General features: G+C 44.2%; 1 protein-coding gene across 12 annotated transcripts in view; it reads right to left on the bottom strand.

Annotated features, from left to right (window-relative positions):
- Positions 1–21,184, bottom strand: part of LOC135253392 (TRAF2 and NCK-interacting protein kinase-like) — a 135,949-nt gene that overhangs the window by 45,450 nt on the left and 69,315 nt on the right. For all 12 annotated transcript variants that reach the window (XM_064332632.1, XM_064332626.1, XM_064332629.1 and 9 more), the window contains exons 5-12: positions 19,180–19,290; positions 17,364–17,454; positions 15,790–15,920; positions 13,038–13,092; positions 9,532–9,610; positions 8,034–8,209; positions 6,035–6,101; positions 2,460–2,658 (exon numbers count right to left, since the gene is read on the bottom strand). In XM_064332632.1, coding sequence (XP_064188702.1) covers positions 2,460–2,658; positions 6,035–6,101; positions 8,034–8,209; positions 9,532–9,610; positions 13,038–13,092; positions 15,790–15,920; positions 17,364–17,454; positions 19,180–19,290 — 909 coding nt within the window. The remainder of the gene's footprint in view (positions 1–2,459; positions 2,659–6,034; positions 6,102–8,033; positions 8,210–9,531; positions 9,611–13,037; positions 13,093–15,789; positions 15,921–17,363; positions 17,455–19,179; positions 19,291–21,184) is intronic.

Raw genomic sequence — 21,184 nt, forward strand, 5'->3', positions numbered from 1 at the left:
GGGGCAAACAATGTCATCTTTACACAACAATTGATTTATGCCGTGTCAACAGGACAAAAATAACCGCAATGAGAGATTTTTAAAGACGTTTTGGTTTTGGACGAAAGCCTTCCATAGGAATACACCAAGCTGAGGGACATCGGCACTGGCCAGGAGTGATCTGCCCCAGATCTCTGACGAAGAGGTCACACTTCACCGATGGCCACCACCTCATTTGCACCAATTTGCATTCTTTGCTCAAGGCATTCGTGCTGCGAACTGGAGAGGAAAGAGATTGCTGATTTCAAGAATTCCTCCTCATTCCTACACAGTTTTGCATTCTAGAAGAGTCGGTAACTCCTCTGATACAGCCGCAGAATCCGAACTACAGCATCTCAGTTGAGGAACAGCTAATGATAACTCCGTGATTCTTGAACAGGTAAACACAAGTTTGTCAAACTGGGGAAGTAGTTAGTGAAATGTAATAAAAGATAACGACACAAAGAAATAATCAATGAGCAGGGCTTGTCAAAGTGACAAGTTTAATTACAATGTCGCCTTTGTGCCTTTCCTTGTCATCTTACACATCCGCACCGCGTCCCCTTCTTCCACATCAAAACACTGCTGCATGCTGATTGGCCCGAAAGGCCGAACGACATCCTCACGCTATTCCCGGCTTAACGCAGCAGAGATAGATCACGTGGTCTCAACCGCAGCACAACATTCACACTGCCTTTTCAACACAGCGGAGATGCGTGGAACTGCCTCTACCACCGGACTGCTCGTACCCCGCCTCTGTGACACGGCTGTGAGAATTCAGGAAAATGAACCGCTCAGAGACCCTCTGGTTTTCACCGCTCGTCTGAAGGGGTCTGAAGGGACCCCGATGGGCACGATCCAGCAAGAACTAAAACAGGAACTCATCTATGTTGACAACAACCCCTGTCCTTTGCTAAAAGACACACCAAATAACCTCCTTCTGCCCCTCCACTAACGTAGGAACCAAAATAAGTCTTAATATCTGAGTATTGCAACACTATTTTTTAAAAACTGTACCCATTAGTCATACATATGTATAGTGTTTGTTGGAAATGTACATAAACAAAAACACTTATAAACGGAGCCCAAGAATAGCCTGAGCTCATTTTCATCCTTACACGAGGAGAGAACCTGCTCGCAATTAGCAACAAAACTTAATAGGGAAATGTTCCCAAACAATTACACAATGCGGCAGCCTGCTCAAACAATTTGAAATATTTATTGTAATATTCATAATGTTTTTTCAGGGTTTTGTTCAATTTTGAACCTCCTTTTCTGTTTTCCTCCCTGGTTTGGAATGCTTAAAGTCATTTCAGGCTAATCCCTTTCTTACAACATCCGCATCCATTTCGAAATGTGTGCAGTCAGCCACAACTTATTTTCACTCTAGTGCAGCTGGCTACGGCAGACCGGATTATTTTTGCCATTATCATATACTGAGTACTGAATAACGATATTGAGCACCCTGCCGACAGGCACAGTCTCGATTAGATATTCAGGGCTATCATCAGTGTGGCTTTTAGTATGTCTGGGGCTTTAGGCTTCACTACCCTCCAACAGCACGATACATTCTAATTCCTCCTGCTAGCTCCCGTTTTAGCTTTGCCTCTGTGAGCCTCCTGGAGCCCATATAAGACACAAGACAATTCCATAAACGTTACTTTCAGTGTAAAGCATAAGGCATATATGTTTCTCTCCGTGAGACAGTGTATCAGAGGAAGGACGCCACTGCAGGAAGCACAGGGCTGGTAAAGCTGTGCTGTGGGTGTGGCAGAGTTCGATTTCTGCATAATCAAGCTATGTGACTGAATATTCCAGGCCGCCAGTTCATTGGGTGGATCAGCATTCAATTTATTGCCGCTTACGACCGTTGTCTCTCATCAACATTCAGGAAGCCAGGCCTACAGTATGAACTCTGCATAAAATAACGGATAGTTCATTGATATTATTATTCTTCCTGACTGAAAGTGTGAGCAAACGCAGATCTTTCGGCAGTGAGTCATCATTCACACAGAAAGAGGAGCAGGTTAGGGTTCCATTATTTCTGTTGAAAAGGTTCAGTTCTTTCTCTTGAAAAGGTTTGGTTATTCCCATTCAGAATTCAATAATAAATGAGCCGCAGAATAGACCAAAACCAAATAATTACAAACGTGCATCCCTAGTGAGGCTAACGTGAGGTGAGGCTAACGATTTATCAGCACATTCATCAGTCAAATGTTGTTGATAGATAGGCTGTTCCCCTCTAAATAACATGTGCATCTCTGAGTGTGCATCTTTTATAATAAATGTATTATAAACGTAGACGTTGAATTCCTTTGATGTTCATACCTCTGAAATATGGGGCTGAAATAAGAGCGTAATCCATCTCTATTTAAAAGGTATTAATCTGCTGGAGCCGCCACAGACGAAGCGCAGCCGCCACCGCCGCTGCCCCCCCTTACCTCCTCCAGCCTCCTCCGCTGCTCCTTCTGCTCCTCGATGCGCTTCTGCCTCTCGGCCAGCAGCTGGCGCTTGTGCTCCTCGTTCTGCTGCTGCTCCAGCTGCTGCCTGCGCAGCGCCTCCGACCGCTCCTTATTGGCCAGCTGCAGGCGCAAGAAGTCCCGCCTCAAGGTGGACTCCCCGGGGATGTTGATGATGGAACTGAGCACGGAGAAAAAAAACAGGGCGGCGGCATTAATCACTGTGGACCTCCAGCACGGGCAGCCGAACCCCCATGTCCTAATCATAAACACACACACACAGACACACACACACACACATATATATACACACACACAGCTTTCCTCCCCTTATCAGACATTGTTGCATATATTCTTTCCCTCTCCAATGTGAACACACACAAATGACACACTTGCACACATATACAGTTTAGTATGCCTGGTGGCGTCAAACAAAAATATGACAGCTATTTAGAGAGATGTAATTATAAACTAGGACAAATGAAAATACAATTTAATGGATGAAACAGAAGTACACACACTTTGTATTTGCAAAATTCAAATCAACAGCACTGCAATACCTCTACACACATCAATACATTATCTAATAATTATACAAAAACATCACACAAGTACACAAATATCGTCTGATAATAATTAATTTATTTAATAACACACATCCATGTCATTAAATCATTGTCATTATATCAAGTGTATTTCTGAGTAATTATAGGCAGGATTTTCCTGTATGCAAAGTAAAAGAACAGAAAAAGAACAGAAAAACGAGAGCAGATTGAACCAACATGGTGTCTTACCCTGTCCAGCCTGCAGTGATGTCATGTCTACAATAACAATAAACATGGCCCCCAACATTCCCTGTCACCTCCAATTCTCTCTGATACATTTCACCACAGGCATTGTCCACTTCATACAGAGTATAGTTCTCTGTACAGAGCGATGCTCTATTCTCTACCCAATTACTGTTCTCCTGTTCTAAATTACCGCTCCAATTACTGCTCTCACTGACTGTTTTCCAATACTGCTCTCCCCTCATTAGTCCTACAGATGAGGCCAAAAGTTTACATACACCTAGGCCAAAGACATTCAAACTCAATTTTTAACAACTCCACATATTTTGTTACCATATATTTCCTTTGTTAAGTCAATTAGGGTATCTACTTTATCACCATTAGAGGTAATTTCAAAATAATAGCTAAGAGACATATTTATTTCAGCTTTTATGTACCATATCAAATTTTCAGTGGGTCAAAGTTTACATACACTTTGTTAGTATTTGGTGGCATTGCCTTTTAATTGCTTAACTTGAATCAAACGCTTGGGGTAGCGTTCCACAAGCTTGTCACAATACTTCGCCAGAATTGTTGCCCATTCCTCCTGACAGAACTGGTGTAACTCAGTCAAGGTTGTGGGCCTCGGACACTCTTTTCCAGTTCAGTTCTATGGGATTCAGGTCAGGGCTTTGATGACCCCTCCCATACTTTCATTTTGTCTTTAAGCCATTTTGTTACAACTTTGGAGGTATGCTTAGGATCATTGTCCTGCTGGAAGACCCAGTTGCGACCAAGTTTTAACTTTCTAGCTGATATTTTGAGGTGTTGCTTCAGTATTTCTAGATAATCATCCTTCCTCATGATGCCGTCTTTTCCAGCAAAACACCCCCAACAACATGATGCTGCCACCCCCATGCTTCACAGTTGGGATGGTGTTCTTCGGTTTAAAAGCCTCACCCTTTTTCCTCCATAGATAGCGCTGATCATTATGGCCGAACAGTAATAATTTTAGTTTCATCTGACCAGAGAACACTCCTCTAAAAGGCTAGGTCTTCATCCTGGTGATCACCTGCAAACGTCATTCTGGCTTTTTTATGACGTGTTGGAGTAGGGGCCTTTCAGGCCATGGCGATATAGAATTCTCTTAATGGTGGATTTAGATACTATGGTACCTGATGCCTCCAACTCCGTCACCGGTTCCTTTGTTGTTGTCTTGGGGTTCAGTTGAACCTTTTGGACCAAAGTTTGTTCAGCCCTGGGTGTTAATTTCCTGAACGATGCAGTGTGTGGTCCCAAGATAGTTATATTTGCACACAATTGTTTGTACAGATGCTTGTGGTACCTTTAGTTGTTCAGAAATTGCTCCTAAGGAGGAACCAGACTTGTGGAGGTCCACAATTTTTTTTCTGAGGTCTTGGCTGAGTTGCTTGGAGTTTCCCATGGTATCAAGGGCAAAAAGGGAGTGGCTATAAAGGTAGGCCCTTAAATACAGCCACAGGTGCCAATTAACTCCCAATCAACTCCTAATTATGACAATTGGCCAATCAGATGCTTCTAAAAAGTTATTACACCAATTTCTGGAATCTTCCAGACTGTTTAAAGACACAGTCAACTTGATGTATGTAAACTTTTGACCACTGGAATTCTGATATTGTAAATTAAAGCTGAAAAAAATATGTCTCTAATCGATTGATTTAAAATGACCTCTGATGTCAAAGTAGATGCCCTAACTGACATGAAATGTGCGGAGTTGTGAAAAACTGAGTTTGAATATCTTTAGCCTAGGTGTATATAAACTTTTGGCCTTAAATGTATTTGTATCTCCCCCATTACTGCTCTCCTGTATCTGCACCATTACTGCTCTCCTGTATCTGCCCCATTACTGTTCTCCTGTATCTGCACCATTACTGCTCTCCTGTATCTGCCCCATTACTGCTCTCCTGTATCTGCCCCATTACTGCTCTCCTGTATCTGCACCATTACTGCTCTCCTGTATCTGCCCCATTACTGCTCTCCTGTATCTGCCCCATTACTGTTCTCCTGTATCTGCACCATTACTGCTCTCCTGTATCTGCCCCATTACTGCTCTCCTGTATCTGCCCCATTACTGCTCTTCTGTATCTGCCCCATTACTGCTCTCCTGTATCTGCACCATTACTGCTCTCCTGTATCTGCACCATTACTGCTCTCCTGTATTTGCCCCATTAATGTTCTCCTGTATCTGCACCATTACTGCCTCCTGTATCTGCCCCATTACTGTTCTCCTGTATCTGCACCATTACTGCTCTCCTGTATCTGCACCATCACTGCTCTCCTGTATCTGCACCATTACTGCTCTCCTGTATCTGCCCCATTACTGCTCTTCTTTATCTGCCCCATTCCTGCTCTCCTGTATCTGCCCCATTACTGCTCTCCTGTATCTGCCCCATTACTGCTCTCCTGTATCTGCCCCATTACTGTTCTCCTGTATCTGCACAATTACTGCTCTCCTGTATCTGCCCCATTACTGTTCTCCTGTATCTGCACCATTACTGCCCTCCTGTATCTGCCCCATTTCTGCTCTTCTTTATCTGCCCCATTACTGCTCTCCTGTATCTGCCCCATTACTGCTCTCCTGTATCTGCCCCATTACTGCTCTCCTGTATCTGCACGATTACTGTTCTCCATTACTCTGGTTATTTTGGTGTTCTGCAGTTCTTGGGATTTGGGGGAGGAATGCAAATGGGGTTTGGTTTCCATCTGATGTTGATTGACATTTACTGGTCGACCTAGGTGGCGGGGTCCTACCTGGGTTCTCCCATGTCATTGTCATCCTCCTCTTCCTCACTCCCGCTGTACTCATACTCAGTCTCATCTGCAAAAATAAACGGAACAAAATGTGAAACTGAGCCATGGACGTTTGGAAGCCAACAGCCAGACCACCATCACAGGGTCAAGCCGGACATCGGCCGCATCAAGCAGAGATAGTCCATGACCATGGATACAGGATGATGAGGGATTTAGACAAGGGAAGGTCTGCAAATTCCAACAGCACCATGAAGCAAGAGGAAAAAAATGGTATTTCTTTGACTGCTCCCCATTTTCCTGTAGCTGCCCTTTCAAAATTCCTTATTTCTCATTTACACAATGTTGTCTGTATTTCCAGACCTCTGTCAAAGGATTTCCCAGATTGTGGATCCAAATGAAAACATTACATCATCATAACATGAGAAAAAATGTGCCATAAAATAAAAGCTGATTTGTTAATCTTTTCCTTGATTACTACATGACCCTAATTCACCCCTATCATCAGCTCACAGTTTTGGCTACGAGGGTAACCATTAGTAATTATTGAGGGATGGAGAGAAGCAGGAGAAAGAGACATTTGCCTCAATAAGCATCAGTTGGAAGGTTTCAGTTGTCTATTTCAGAATTTTTCAATACTTATGCCACAAAAGGACATAAAATCACACCATTTTAAATTAATTTCTATTCTTGACACAAGCCATCAGACCAGTGGTTCAAACTGTGGGTTGTGGGTTGAGTGACAAAGCATGGCATGGGGTAGCATACAGGCAGCTATTAATTTAGACGCTATTATTCTCTTATTTTGGTAAATATTTTAGGTTACATTAAGATATGTATTACTATAGGTAGTAAGTTACCTAAAATTGGCCTGTAAAATGGTAAATGGTAAATGGACTGCATTTATATAGCGCTTTTATCCAAAGCGCTTTACAATTGATGCCTCGCATTCACCAGAGCATTTAGGGGTTAGGTGTCTTGCTCAGGGACACTTCGACACACCCAGGGCAGGGGATCGAACCGGCAACCCCCGACTGCCAGACAACCGCTCTTACCTCCTGAACTATGTCGCCCCATAAAATTTGAGAATCCCTGCACTGGCCAATAGTATTCACCAACACCAGACATATTTAATGCCCTTGAAGACTGCTGAAGTACTGACAGAGACATGACCCATTTTAATAAAAAGAAGGCAGGTTTAGTAGGAAGAGCGTCAAATGGTGCATTACGGCCCAAATTTACATCAAATCAGCTACCATATTCCAAACACTGGTTGAGATTCAATGAAACCACATCCACCCCACCCAAAACAAACCCAAAAAATGTCTAGCAGGGGGTTCAGCATTTGAGAGGGAAATAACACCGCCAGAAAAAATAAAGGCTTCCCCAATGTTGCATTTTTGTATTTAAAAACCCTGTGCAGTACTTCTTTGTCTTTAATGTGTTCATTAAGCTATACAAAACAAGTATACTTATCTTTTCCAAATGCATAAATGGGAAAATAATTAAAATAACCTTTCCTTTTCATGTAAAGTAAAACAGCTCTGAACAGGACAGTTAGAGGACTGAGGGGGTGTGCGCCGTCTATAATGAATATCCATAAGTTCACTTTTGATAGATGGCCCACTAAATAGATTCTGATGTTTAGTGAGCTAGCTGGCAGAACATGGAGATCATTATGGAAAACAACACTGACTTACACCAGAGACACCAAAACCATCCAAATCACTATGATGGGAAGGATTTAACCGTACATTGTTTTGCTTTGATTTTGTTCAGCGAGTTTGTGTCGCAAACAGGACAGGATCATGGCTGGGGAAAGGCTCTGTGACAAAACAACATCTGGGGATGTTTGGTGTTCTTCATGTCCTTCATAGCTACAGTTATAATTCCTCATAGCAGTGTTAACGGGGCCTTTATACTGAATGCAACACTCTCATCTTTCTCTCCCTGGCTCTTCTTGTTACACTCCATCTGGTCATTAACCGTGTGACACACTCACCTTTCTCCCCTCGCTTCTTCTTGGTACGGTCAATGTGGTCCTTGAGCTGGATGCGGACCTGCCTCTCATTGGTCTGGTCCCGGATGAAGGGGTGTTTGAGTAGCTGCTCAGTGCTGGGCCGCTGTCCGTGACTCTTCACCAGGCAGCTGTCTATGAAGGACTGGAACTTCTTGGACCTGTGAAGAGCAGGGTTGCTCCAGTATTAATTCTCTCATTCTTTCTCTGTTTTGGGTCATTCTGCTTGGTACAATAGGGACACATAACCTGGCTGCTATTTGTTTCTGGAGCAGAAGAGATGAGAGATTCAGCACTGCTCACTTTGTTGCTTTGGGGTTTTTCTATCTACATGCAACACAGTTCTGTTTTCAATAAATCCTGAATGTTGGCATGTAATATGAATTTTATCACATTCTCCTTTAACTAATTCGATGCTCTCTCTGTCTCGCAGTGCTGAATCTTTCACCACCTGCACCGCCTCTGCCAATGGGCTCAAATACAATAAGTCTTTTGAGATCCGTCACTCTCAATCTCAACCAAAATCTTCAACTCTCTCTCCCAGTCCCACTCTCTCCTAAAGCCCAACTCATTCTGCCTTCCCTTTCTGCAAAGTTCAGTATGCTCGAAACACCGGGACAGCATACCCACTTTCACAAATTTAAAAGCTCGAATTCACTGCACACCACTCCTAAAGTTCTTTGAGCCGTGACGTTTCCACGGGGACACATAAATTGACTCCAGTCAAAAATAAAATCCTGGTCAAATATGCTGGGCAATGCTGCAGCAGCCAAAATTGGAATGTTTAAATTCCTGTTAGTTTTTTCTAGTATTATCTTAACAATATATAAACTGTAATACATTAGAATTATAATCCTAGCAACTCGATTTTAAATTATTTAATGTTATTCAGTGCAAAGTTTAACAAACTGTCATTAGAGACTTTTGCAGTAGCTACTTCAGCCAATTAGATAACAGAAGCGCTCACTCTTGTAATGTCAGATTAGCCATCTAACCATCTGACAGCTGTAGCTAGCAGCAGCAGGTCTGTGTTCAGAGAGCTAGCAGTCTCTATTTCAAGCTAGTAAAGGTTTCACTATTAATGTAATGTCAGATAGCTATCTTAACAACAACTATCACAGCAGAGTTGATTTTAGCGAGCAAGTAAGCAAGCAAATATTTAAATAAAATGATTTGCATTAAAATTAATTGATTCTGCTATCTTGTGCTGCAGGGCCAAATGACAATTAGCAACTTGTGTTGGAAAGACTTTTTCATTACTAGAGCTATTTGAATTAGATGTCTTAAGAAAGTTCTGAAGCTAGAAATGACAGCAGGATCCTTAAAAAAATATCTTTTGGAAAATGTTTGTGTAAAGGGTAGTCTGTGTGAGTCATCACACATGCTAAACAAGCTGTACATATTTCAAGCATAGTTTCAGACATGGTCAAAGACTGGTCTCGTTGATGGTTTCAGAGGTCAAAGATCAGAAGTGTAGACTTACCACTTCTTGGACTTGAGTCTGGGGGCTGGATTCCTGGGAATCAGGAAGAGTGCCCTCATAGGATGCATGTCACACAGTGCTAAAGTGGGAACAGGAGACACTTAATATTCAAAGAGGAGGACGTTTATGTAGAAATAAAAAGCACAATTCCTCCTTCACCAAGCATTATCTGAAAGGCAAACATACGTAGTATACTGTATGTGTGTACCCACGTTTAATCAAAATCCTAGTCACCAAAGTCATAAACTATTCATATGAGAGGATTCAAAATGCATTAGAAAAATGCATATGATTTGATTCCCTGTATTTTATTTGATGACTCTGAGCTGTAGATGATCGATTTTCCTTGCGCTTTTTTGTTTATTCCTGAGATTTGATTTCTGACCGTGATGTTATTTAGTAGTTTTGTGAAATGGTGTGTATGGTTTCTCAGCAATTGTTTTTTGAGGTTAATTCAAGTAACAGCATGTGTAGGAACAAAACCTGAAGTTTGTTTTGTCAGCTGATCTATTAACAAGGAATAAAAGAGTTTTAAGAGAGAAGTGAGAATGAGGATGGTGAGAAAAAAGTGTGAATCTGAAGATTTTGCACACATTTTCCATCCTGTCTGAAGATCCGCAAGAAGAGGCCGCTGTAAGTAAACCTGACATGCCAAACAGTTTTTTTCCCCCCTTGGGCTAAATTTTTTATTTTTTTTTATTTTAAATGAAGCCTCATTATAAAACAGGCAAAGATTTCTACTGTGCAACCTCCAATGTCACCATGTCAAGTTCCCTTTGATGCACCATCACATAACTTGATTTCTGTCACACTGCAAGCTGGCAATCCACCAACACCTGCTAGTCCACACATTTGCCCTGATGCTCTGTGACGCGTGATTCTAAACATATGTGCGACCGTTATGGCTGCCAGAAATAAATGGTTTCAATGGCTGTCAGATGTCCTCTCACAAAGTAATAAAGTAATATAATTTTTTTTTTAACTTTCCCCCCCAAATTTTATAGTATACAATCGTAAAGTTATGTGTAGGCTTGTCCCACCACTGTGAGGGCTTCACTCAATTCGGGATGGCGCACATTGTAGCCAGCTGTATTCTCTATTCACTCTGTAATACTCTAGCTGAGCTGTGTAGTTACTGCGATGAGGTCTGCCCAACAGCCAAAGGCACTGTAGTCACGTGATTGGCCAGAGAAGCCAATCAGCATTGAATGAAACGCTATGACCAGTTAGGTATCAATACAGAACATTCCTGGTCACAATCAGCACCTGGCACAGTCCAGCCTTTAATCGAATCATGGGACTTGTTCCAGCACTTAGCATGCGTATCTCAACAAGATACACCACTCATGTGCCTGTTTCAGAACACTACTCCATTATTCACCGACAGACGCATTTCATAATACTTGCCGATTCACACTTATTGGATAATTAATACAGGCAAGCTAACGTGACCACCTTTGCCTGGCAAAGACCGAACGGGGGAGCAAGTGTACAGGTCACTGGGTTAAGTTTCATAAATCACTTTGGGAGCAGAATAGCAGTAGGCTCATATTCACTTCCTGTTCTATCATTGGACGCCATCGTAATAAAGCCCTATTTCACCAATGCTAAATTCCAGCCAGGAACAGCAAATGGAAGGAACTTCTTTATCAACCATAAAGAAGATTTATGTGGCGTATGGGCAGTGGGTGGGAGGGGCAAGAACCATTTTATCTGCAGAAGCCTCTCTGCCAGCAGGCTTTGTTTCATCAGATTTTCTGCAAGGGGTGACATTAAACTTTAACCATAGATTTTTTTTTGTTCTTTTTTTGTGGGAGTGAAAGCACTAATCTCAAATCAGAGATTTATGAGGTGCAGTGAACGACAGTCAGGGATTTGGTGAGTTGTGACATTGAAACATCAATCTGATTCAGAGAAGGGAAACATTGAACCACAAACCAAGAAGAGTCGTTTGTGAGTAGTGAAATTTCACAGCAATCGAGGCAGGGGTGTCCAATCTTATCTGAAAAGGGCCAAAGTGCGTGCAGGTTTTTGTTATAACTCATTAAGACACCCAATTACACTTATCAAGGTCTTGATTAAAGACCATGATTAGTTCATTATTTAGTTGGCTAAAACAAAAACTTTTTTGTAAGGGATGAGTTTTTCTGTGTGATATTACACGTATTGGTAACAATGTAATCTCAGCTTTGTGGAAGTGACAATACAATTTATCTGAGACAAGACAATAAAATAACAATAATATAAATTATTATACAAATATATATAGCATTATATATACACTAACTTGGAATATTTACTATTTGCTCCCACACTGGTGAATTGGAAAGTGAAGACCGTCGGTTCTCCATTGAAACACGTGGTGTCACCAGCCTACTTATTTTCACACCGGAGCCCACAGCCGAGTCAGAGGAAGACATCTTCTAAATACAGCATTGGCACGCAGTCCACAGGCATCCACCCAACCAGTGGGGGTCGCTAGGGAGCGAAGAAACTCGGTCCCCTAAACAACCAAACCATCCTGTACCCAGGGCGAGGTAATCGCCACTTGCGCATCGCCTTATGGAACTAACGGTCACAATTCTTGACCATGGGGCTCACCCATGCGCCACAGCGCGGTGCCATAACCGAATGAGGCATCCAGCAGCCACCCAAAAAATTTTGTTAATTTTGATATCAAGCATCGTTTACACAGCAAGTGTCATTAAACAATAACCAATTATTTTATCAGGAGTGATATTAAATGGCAATCACACTCCTTTCATTGGAGGATATTGTGGGATATTGTGGGACTTTGTAAAAAGCAACATTTTTAGCAGAGATTCTTCAAGGAGTAACACGGTCCCACATTGGTATTCACGCAGGGTCAGGGAACTGGCACGCTGATAGACACTCTAATGCCCCTTAGAGGCGGTGAGTGGGCCGGAAAGGTTCCGAGTACATGTTGCCAAATCCAACAAACCCCCGCTGCATTCCCCTCTGAGAGCAGAGTGTCGGCCCTCATTAAAGAGAGTCCTGTCCCCTTGGTCTGCACTGGAAGCCTCTACAAACCGTCAGAGTTCCTACTCAACAGGTTTCACAACATTTCAATGTCATGAGAAATAGAAGGAGAAATGAACCATTACATTTTTTTTATCTATATGTGATATTTGTGAAACTGTGAGCTGAGGAGAAGGACCTATTTAAGGCATGATATGTTTAAAATATCGTGCGTTCGTACAGACACACTTGTAGACGCCGTTGGCAGCGAACGCCAGTCACTCTCAGTAGCCAACATAATGACTAAACCGTTGAGCTGGCCAGTTTGTAAAGGATCTTCAGCACACAGACGTTGCAACACTTCACTGAGAATGACAACAGGCAAGCGAGTCACCAAAAGGAAAAGGAAAGGAATGTCTGTTTTTTTTAATTTTGTGCAATTTTCTACAACTTTAAAATATGAAAAATATTTTGAACTATAGAAACGGTGTGCCGTGCCATGCCAAGCTGTACTATAGCCTACTTACGTGGAGCTCCTTCTGCCATCTCTATGGCTGTGATTCCTAGTGACCACAGGTCACTCTGAAAAGAGAAAGAACATGGAGTCAGCCGAGGCTTACCACTTGGCTCTGGATGATGCTGTGACTCGGAGCATATCTCAGTGACACACGGGGAGACTGGAAGACTCTTAACTATAGAGGTCTATACATGAGGCATTTACATTAGTACAATGGTGCCACCTGTCTGCAGGTCTCTGAATTTCAGAACGGAGGTAAAACTAAGCTGAGGTCCAAAGTTCTAAAAACTGCACGAATTGAACTGACAACTTTGCTAACTACGTAACAATTATTACTTGCAATATACATTTACAGCATAAATGCATGTAGTGTAATCTGAAGCAATAGCCTCAAAAATCATTCAAACCCTTGATTAAGATGAACAAAGAATGTTATATATACACAATAAACAGATTACTGATACTGTACTGTATTTGTATGCATAAAAAATGGAAAATTATATTGTTGCACAAATAAAATTGTACAGAGAAAAAGATTTTATTTCCAAGCAATTTCATTTTTTCCCAAAAATGATGTCACAATTATTCACACCCCAAATAATTATTTAAAATAAAATCTAACAAAAGCAAACCAACATTTACACACAACATTTGAAACAATTGGACTGTATTGTGGCCTTCCATAGCTTCCTGTTTCACCAGGGAAAAAAATGAAAGGTAATACAAATGTAAAATCTCCATGATACAAGACAGAGGGTTGTTGATCAACTGAAGACACCACTTTCCTCTTTATTAGTCCAGTAAGTTTAAACCCACAGGAACATTCGTAAACTTGCCCAACAAAGCACACAGGAGCATCTTACCCCCACACACAGAGAGGCAGATGATTTTGGAGGCAAATACAAACTCAACGGCCACAGCTGGAGATAGACAAAACATGGCTGCATGTTGGGTCACAAAGCCTCCATATCAACTGTCGGACAACACGTCCATCCCCAACAGGCATTCTGAAATGGCTGGCAAAAACATATCAGTTCATATATTCTGCTTATAATTTAGAGGGAGATGCTCTTCGCATCCGGTAAAATAACATTCAGTAGAATTTCCATCTGAAGGCTAAATGATCTGCTTGTCTAAAATGTACAGGGAGAGGGAGATTCATTCTGGGCCGGTGGGCCTGTGGGCCTGTGGGCCATGAGCACCCCAAGACTGACAGCGACATGGCCCACGTTTCGGAAGGGGCGCCAAACATGAGACGCTCAGTGTGCAGAGGGGTCAAGTACGAAGCGCAGCCTATAAAACGTGCTGCTTTGCTTATGGGCGTCTGCAGATGGCCGCCATCTTCCCCGGATTACAGTTCTGCAACTTTACGCACAGCTGCCAAATTCAGCACGTTCGGTTCTGGTGCCGGTCTGTGGGGTCTGCAAGCATGCGTTGTGAGACGGAAGCTCTCTGGAGACACATAAACTAGTTTAGTTTATTAGTGTCTCTAATAAACAAGCAAGATGATTAAGTTGATAGGACAGACCCTCCAACAGTAAAATAAGGTGTTCGTCAGAGACAAACATCGTGGAGGGTAGCAGAGAATGCAGTATCATTCAGAACATGCCACAAAACTAAGTGCACCGTGCCAATAACTGCACAACACACTAAACCAACAAGGTCAATGCAACTGCATGAATGGTACGAAGCGAAAGGCAGTCGTTTTCTTTTTTTATGCGGGAAATTCAAACCGTAAGCTTCCTCTCAGATGGAAAGATTACCGCTCAGTGTTCGGGTGTCTCGACAACTCATCTTTGACTCTATCTGCGTTAATGAGGACACAAAGGGGATTAGCCATTTTTAGACATGCACGTCCATTTTTAGATGTCCACTTCCTTTTCCCTCGTAGCGCAATGGCGCGCGCGACGGCATGCAGGGACTGAAACTCAGCTGGAAAGAAGCAGCAGAGCCAGGCAGACAAGAAGGCCGGCCCTCTCCGCCGGGCGCAGACACACTGCCCTGCTCTCTCTCAGACGCGGAGATAAGGCTGAAGAGATCGTCATTCATTTCTTCTTTCCGCCGCTCTGTCACAGCATCCAGGTTAAATGACCTCCCGCGCGCCTCCTTCCCGCCTCTAAAAATAATGCGGACCCGTTTGGGACGGCGGGCAATTGATTTCGCTCCTCTCCAGATACGATCGTAACAAAAGCAATTCCTCCCATCTGAGCAGGGAGGAAATGGCCAGGGGTGACTAACCGTTTCTGAACCGTGTATGTGAGTGTGTGCGTGTGTGTGTACGTGTGTTTGTGCCTGTGCATGTGTGTACGTGTGTTCATGTGTGCGTGTGTGTGTGTACGTGTGTTTATGTGTGTGTGCATGTGTGTACGTGTGTTCATGTGTGCGTGTGTGTGTGTACGTGTGTTTATGTGTGTGTGCATGTGTGTACGTGTGTTCATGTGTGCGTGTGGATGCGTGTATGTGAGTGTGTGCGTGTGTGTGTACGTGTGTTTGTGTGGGTGGGTGAGTGCATGCGTGTTTGTGCGTGTGTGTGGATGCGTGTATGTGTGTTTGTGCTTGTGTGCATGCATGTGTGTGTGTAGATGCGTGCATGCGTGTTTGCGCATGTGTGCATGCATGTGTGTGTGTGTGGAAGCATGCATGCGTGTTTGCGCATGTGTGCGTGCGTGTGTGGGCGTACGTTCGTATCTCTGTCTGTGTGCATCTGTGCATGCATGTGTATTTGTCCTTTTTCAAGCTTTTCGGGGAACGTGTTCTGATACCTTAAAGTCATACGTGGCGTCGGGGTTCTCGTCACAGGCGATGACTTCAGGGGCCATCCAGTACGGCGTCCCGATGAAAGTGTTCCTGCGGCCCACGGTCCGATCGAGCTGTGCGCTCACACCAAAATCCACTGCAGACCCACACACACACACATACACACACACAGAGAGACACACAGACACACACGCACACGTGCACGGGCACACGCACACACAAACACACACAGACAAACACAACACACATTCAAGAGGAATTAAGAACAGGTGCATTGGTGCTAGATGTTCCCAGCTAGGGAGGCATTGGCTTTTACTGTCACACTCTGGCTCTGCCAAAGAAGCAGGTATTGGCTTTTATTATGATACTCTGGGTCTACCTACAGAAGCAGGTATTGGCTTTTATTATGATACTCTGGGTCTACCTACAGAAGCAGGTATTGGCTTTTACTGTCACACTCTGGCTCTGCCAAAGAAGCAGGTATTGGCTTTTATTATGATACTCTGGGTCTACCTACAGAAGCAGGTATTGGCTTTTATTATGATACTCTGGGTCTACCTACAGAAGCAGGTATTGGCTTTTATTATGATACTCTGGGTCTACCTACAGAAGCAGGTATTGGCTTTTATTATGATATTCTAGGTCTACCTACAGAAGCAGGTATTGGCAGGTCTTTTATCATGAGTGTACAGTACAGTTCATGGTACTGCTCCCCAGCCCAAGCCCTTGTCAATGTTTTTTTTATGACTGCACGGCAAGTTAGGACCTTGCCTCTTGTGTGTCAGGCAACTAAGAAATAAATTATTTGACAGCCAGGAGCGAGTTGCACGGCGCACATAAGGCTGAATTTCCAACAGGCCGTTTAATGGCGTGCGGCTCCGGTCGATTTCTGCCCTGCGGTACGCACACGCGAGCCGTCAGCGGAGGGCCGCGGCGCTCTGACGTAAAAGACGGTCTGATGCTTTATTACATCATCCATTTTACCATTTCATCGTTTACAGTAAGTGTTTATTTGCTCAGCAGCCACTCTCACAGTATACTCCGTGTATCTGCTTGCTCAGCCTGGTTTTTAACTTGATTGAGGTTGAGCCTTTTTTCAAAAACCCCTTTAAGGCAGAAACTACGCTCCTCCAGGACAAGGGCTAAATAGCCCTGCAGGCACAGCTTCCCCCTATGACCAAGGGCCAGCCATTTTGGAGACGTGCTCCAATTCTGCAATCGATTAAAAAAAAACCTGAAACTAGTGGAAAGGGAAGCGTGGCTGCTCAGTAAATGCTGCTAAAAAAACTGGGCTTTAGTGTCACACGCCAGGGTGTGCTGTCTATCTAATTCTAACCGCGCCAGAGCCAGTAGCCCTGTAGGACAGAACACAAGGGATGGTAGCGCAACCCAGTAACCGTCTCTGCGTCACCACTCAAGACCGGTCTGTGCCTGCCGTTAACGGAGCACGCTCCACAGAGGCGACGGCTGCGCAGCTCTACTGAATGCGGCACGATGTCTCAAAATGGCGGAGGAGACTGCAGTGGTGAGACGGGCCCTGACTGAGCGCTTGGAGTTAGGGCTGCGGCTGCGCTCTGACCTAGTTTGACCTCGGCGTTCTCCGTGAGCAGGACGTTCTGGCCCTTGATGTCCCGGTGGATGACTTTGTGCTGGTGGAGGTGAGTCAAACCCTGCAAGAGAAGAGTGAATGAGAGAGGGAGAGAGATTTGATTTTTAAAACCCCTTTTATTGGGACATTGTTCAAACACAGAAATTACAGAACTTCAAAAATAAAAAAAAATAAAAAAGACCAAACAACAAAAAACAAACCCAAACAACCACTACAGGCAGCAAAAGAGGGAGAGAAAAAAGGCATAAAAAAGAGGGAAAGTGAGAAAGAGAGAGGGAAAGTGGGAGAGAAAGAGAGACAGACAGATAGAGAGAAAGAGAGAGGCAGTTACTGTTGGGGAATGGAGAGTAATGGGAGGGAGTCACTGCTGGGGGACAGAGAGTAATGGGAGAGAGTCACTGCTGGGGGACAGAGAGTAATGGGAGAGAGCACTGCTGGGGGACAGAGAGTAATGGGAGAGAGTCACTGCTGGGGCACAGAGAGTAATGGGAGAGAGGCACTGCTGGGGGACAGAGAGTAATGGGAGAGAGTCACTGCTGGGGCACAGAGAGTAATGGGAGAGAGTCACTGCTGGGGGACAGAGAGTAATGGGAGAGAGGCACTGTTAGGGGACAGAGAGTAATGGGAGGGAGTCACTGCTGGGGGACAGAGAGTAATGAGAGAGAGGCACTGCTGGGGATAGAGAGTAATGGGAGGGAGTCACTGCTGGGGCACAGAGAGTAATGGGAGAGAGTCACTGCTGGGGGACAGAGAGTAATGGGAGAGAGTCACTGCTGGGGGACAGAGAGTAATGGGAGAGAGTCACTGCTGGGGGACAGAGAGTAATGGGAGAGAGGCACTGCTGGGGGACAGAGAGTAATGGGAGAGAGTCACTGCTGGGGGACAGAGAGTAATGGGAGGGAGTCACTGCTGGGGGACAGAGAGTAATGGGAGAGAGTCACTGCTGGGGGACAGAGAGTAATGGAAGAGAGGCACTGTTGGGGGACAGAGAGTAATGGGAGAGAGTCACTGCTGGGGCACAGAGAGTAATGGGAAGGAGTCACTGTTGGGGGACAGAGAGTAATGGGGGGAGGACGGAGTGTAGCACAGTGGGTAGGGAACTGGGCTTGTAACCGAAAGGTCGCAGGTTCGATTCCCGGGTAAGGACACTGCCGTTGTACCCTTGAGCAAGGTACTTAACCTGCATTGCTCCAGTATATATCCAGCTGTATAAATGGATAAAATGTAAAATGCTATGTAAAAGTTGTGTAAGTCGCTCTGGATAAGAGCGTCTGCTAAATGCCTGTAATGTAATGTAATGTAATGAGTCACTGTTGGGGGCAGAGAGTAATGGGAGGGAGTCACTGTTGGGGGACAGAGAGTAATGGGGGAGTCACTGTTGGGGGCAGAGAGTAATGGGAGAGAGGCACTATTGGGGGACAGTGAGTAATGGGAGAGAGTCACTGCTGGGGGACAGAGAGTAATGGGAGGGAGTCACTGCTGGGGGACAGAGAGTAATGGGAGGGAGTCACTGTTGGGGGACAGAGAATAATGGGAGGGAGTCACTGTTAGGGGACAGAGAGTAATGGGAGGGAGTCACTGTTAGGGGACAGAGAGTAATGGGAGGGAGGCACTGTTGGGGGACAGAGAGTAATGGGAGAGAGTCACTGTTGGGGGACAGAGAGTAATAGGAGGGAGTCACTGCTGGGGGACAGAGAGTAATGGGAGAGAGGCACTGTTGGGGGACAGTGAGTAATGGGAGGGAGGCACTTTTAGGGGGCAGAGTCACTGTTGACTGAGCACTCACTCTGAGGATCTCCCTGCAGATGTAGGCCGTCCACTCCTCCTTCAGCGAGTTCCCCTTGGTGTTCTTTATCAGGTCTGTCACCGAGCCAGCGCCACAGAACTCCATCACCAGCTGCGCAACAGACAGGGAGAAGTCAGAGTGTGTGTGTGTGTGTGTGTGTGTGCGCAATCGTGCGGGTGCATGCGTGCGTGTGTGAGTCTCAAAGCATGTACCCAAACAGGCATATTTATACTTTCACAAATACCATTGGAGTCTACATGTGCTCAACAGGGTTCCATCAAATATCTGAAAACAGCAGGACAGCAACCTTTGCAGTGAAACAAAGCAGTTTATTATTAATACTGAGAAAATGCTACTGCTATATTTTGGCAAATTACTTTTTTAAAATTCTTTTTAAATTTATTTCCTGTGAAGGTCTTTGAGACTTGCTCCTGCAAATGAGCTGCTATGCAAGTAGAATCTTATTATTACTGATATTGTCATTTGAGTGTATTTGCAATTTCTTCCAACCAATGGTTTATGATAATAAATCTTTTTTTCATTACTCTTTTGTTGTTGTTGTGTATTTGTGTGTAGAGATGGAAATGAACCGTTTACTTAATGCATTTACACAACTGCTGTTTAAATCGCCTAAATGCCTAAATGTAAATGTAGACTAAAATAAGTAGGTACTTGCATGTCCTTATGTACATAAGAATATGTAAAAATAAGACTGTATGTTTGAATGTTAGCATTTAAGAGTCTGTGTGTATGTGTGTGTGCGTGTGTGTGTGTACATGTGTGGGTGGATTTGTGTGTACATGAGTGTGAGTGTGTGTGTGTGTGTGGTGTGTGTGTGTGTGCCTGTGGGTGTGTGTGTGTACGTGTATACATGAGTGTGTGTGTACTGGAGACAGGTGACTGAAGGGTAGCAGACATAATCTGAGCTCATTTCAGTCCTGATTGGAATGTTTTGAGAAGGATGCCCTAGGGATTGCTGATATGTGCAAGACGGACTCGGCTCAGTGGAAAGGATTTGGGGAGGCTGTCAGCTCGCAGGGGCTTAGCGGCTGCACCGCGATCGCTGATTAACATGCTTTAGCTCCAGGAATGAGCCCCCGGAACCATACCACCAAAACAAGGAGGGTGAAAGGAGAATGCGGCGGGCGCACGGCACACTTTTATTTTGGCACAAGTGTCCTTTCTCAATTCAGGCATTCTCTTCCTGTAGACAGACGCTCTGCGGCTCTCTGGCCATGTCCCAATCACTGGATACTTGCTCCCTATGCACACCCCAACTCTCTCTTTCCCTTTCATTCTCTCTTTCTGCCTCTCTTTCACTTTCTCTCTCTGTCTGTCTCTCTCTCTTTTGCCCTCTACCCCCTGCTTCGTTTCTACCTCAAAACATTTTTCTCTCCTTTGCTGACAGTTTTCTATCCATAATCCTGTTGCCTGTGCCGTCTTTTCACCCACATTACCATACGCACACACACACACAAGTAAACATGCACACACACACACAAGTAAACACGCACACACACACACAAAAGCCCACAAGTACACACAAGCACACACACGCATGCACACAAACACACACACATACAAGAGCCTCCAGCTTCAAGCCATTTTAAAAGAGATAAAGAGCACCTTAGTGTGTGTCCTACACACGTGTGTGTACTACTGCGCAAATCAACGCATACCATATTACACTACTAATAGAAATGACCACATGAAAAACACCTTTGTTTGCTTTTAGAAGTGCCTCAGCATTGCATGGCCTTCAAGGATTACATCTGGTCATTTAAACATAGGAGGTCATCAGACATAGGAGGTGCTCATAAAAGGATGGGAGGGATTCAACATAGACAATCATGAAAATAACTACAGGTAGATTCATTTCTCTGCAGCACTCAAGCTTCTAGTAGAGCTGCATTGATGGCAGTATAAATCTGACTGTATGGAGATTCATTTGGGCGAACATGTAGCTTCATACGTGACCTGCCACGGGGGCAGAAGCCCAAGGACA

This window comes from Anguilla rostrata, chromosome 4 (assembly GCF_018555375.3).
Source record: "Anguilla rostrata isolate EN2019 chromosome 4, ASM1855537v3, whole genome shotgun sequence".
Lineage (NCBI taxonomy): Eukaryota > Metazoa > Chordata > Actinopteri > Anguilliformes > Anguillidae > Anguilla > Anguilla rostrata.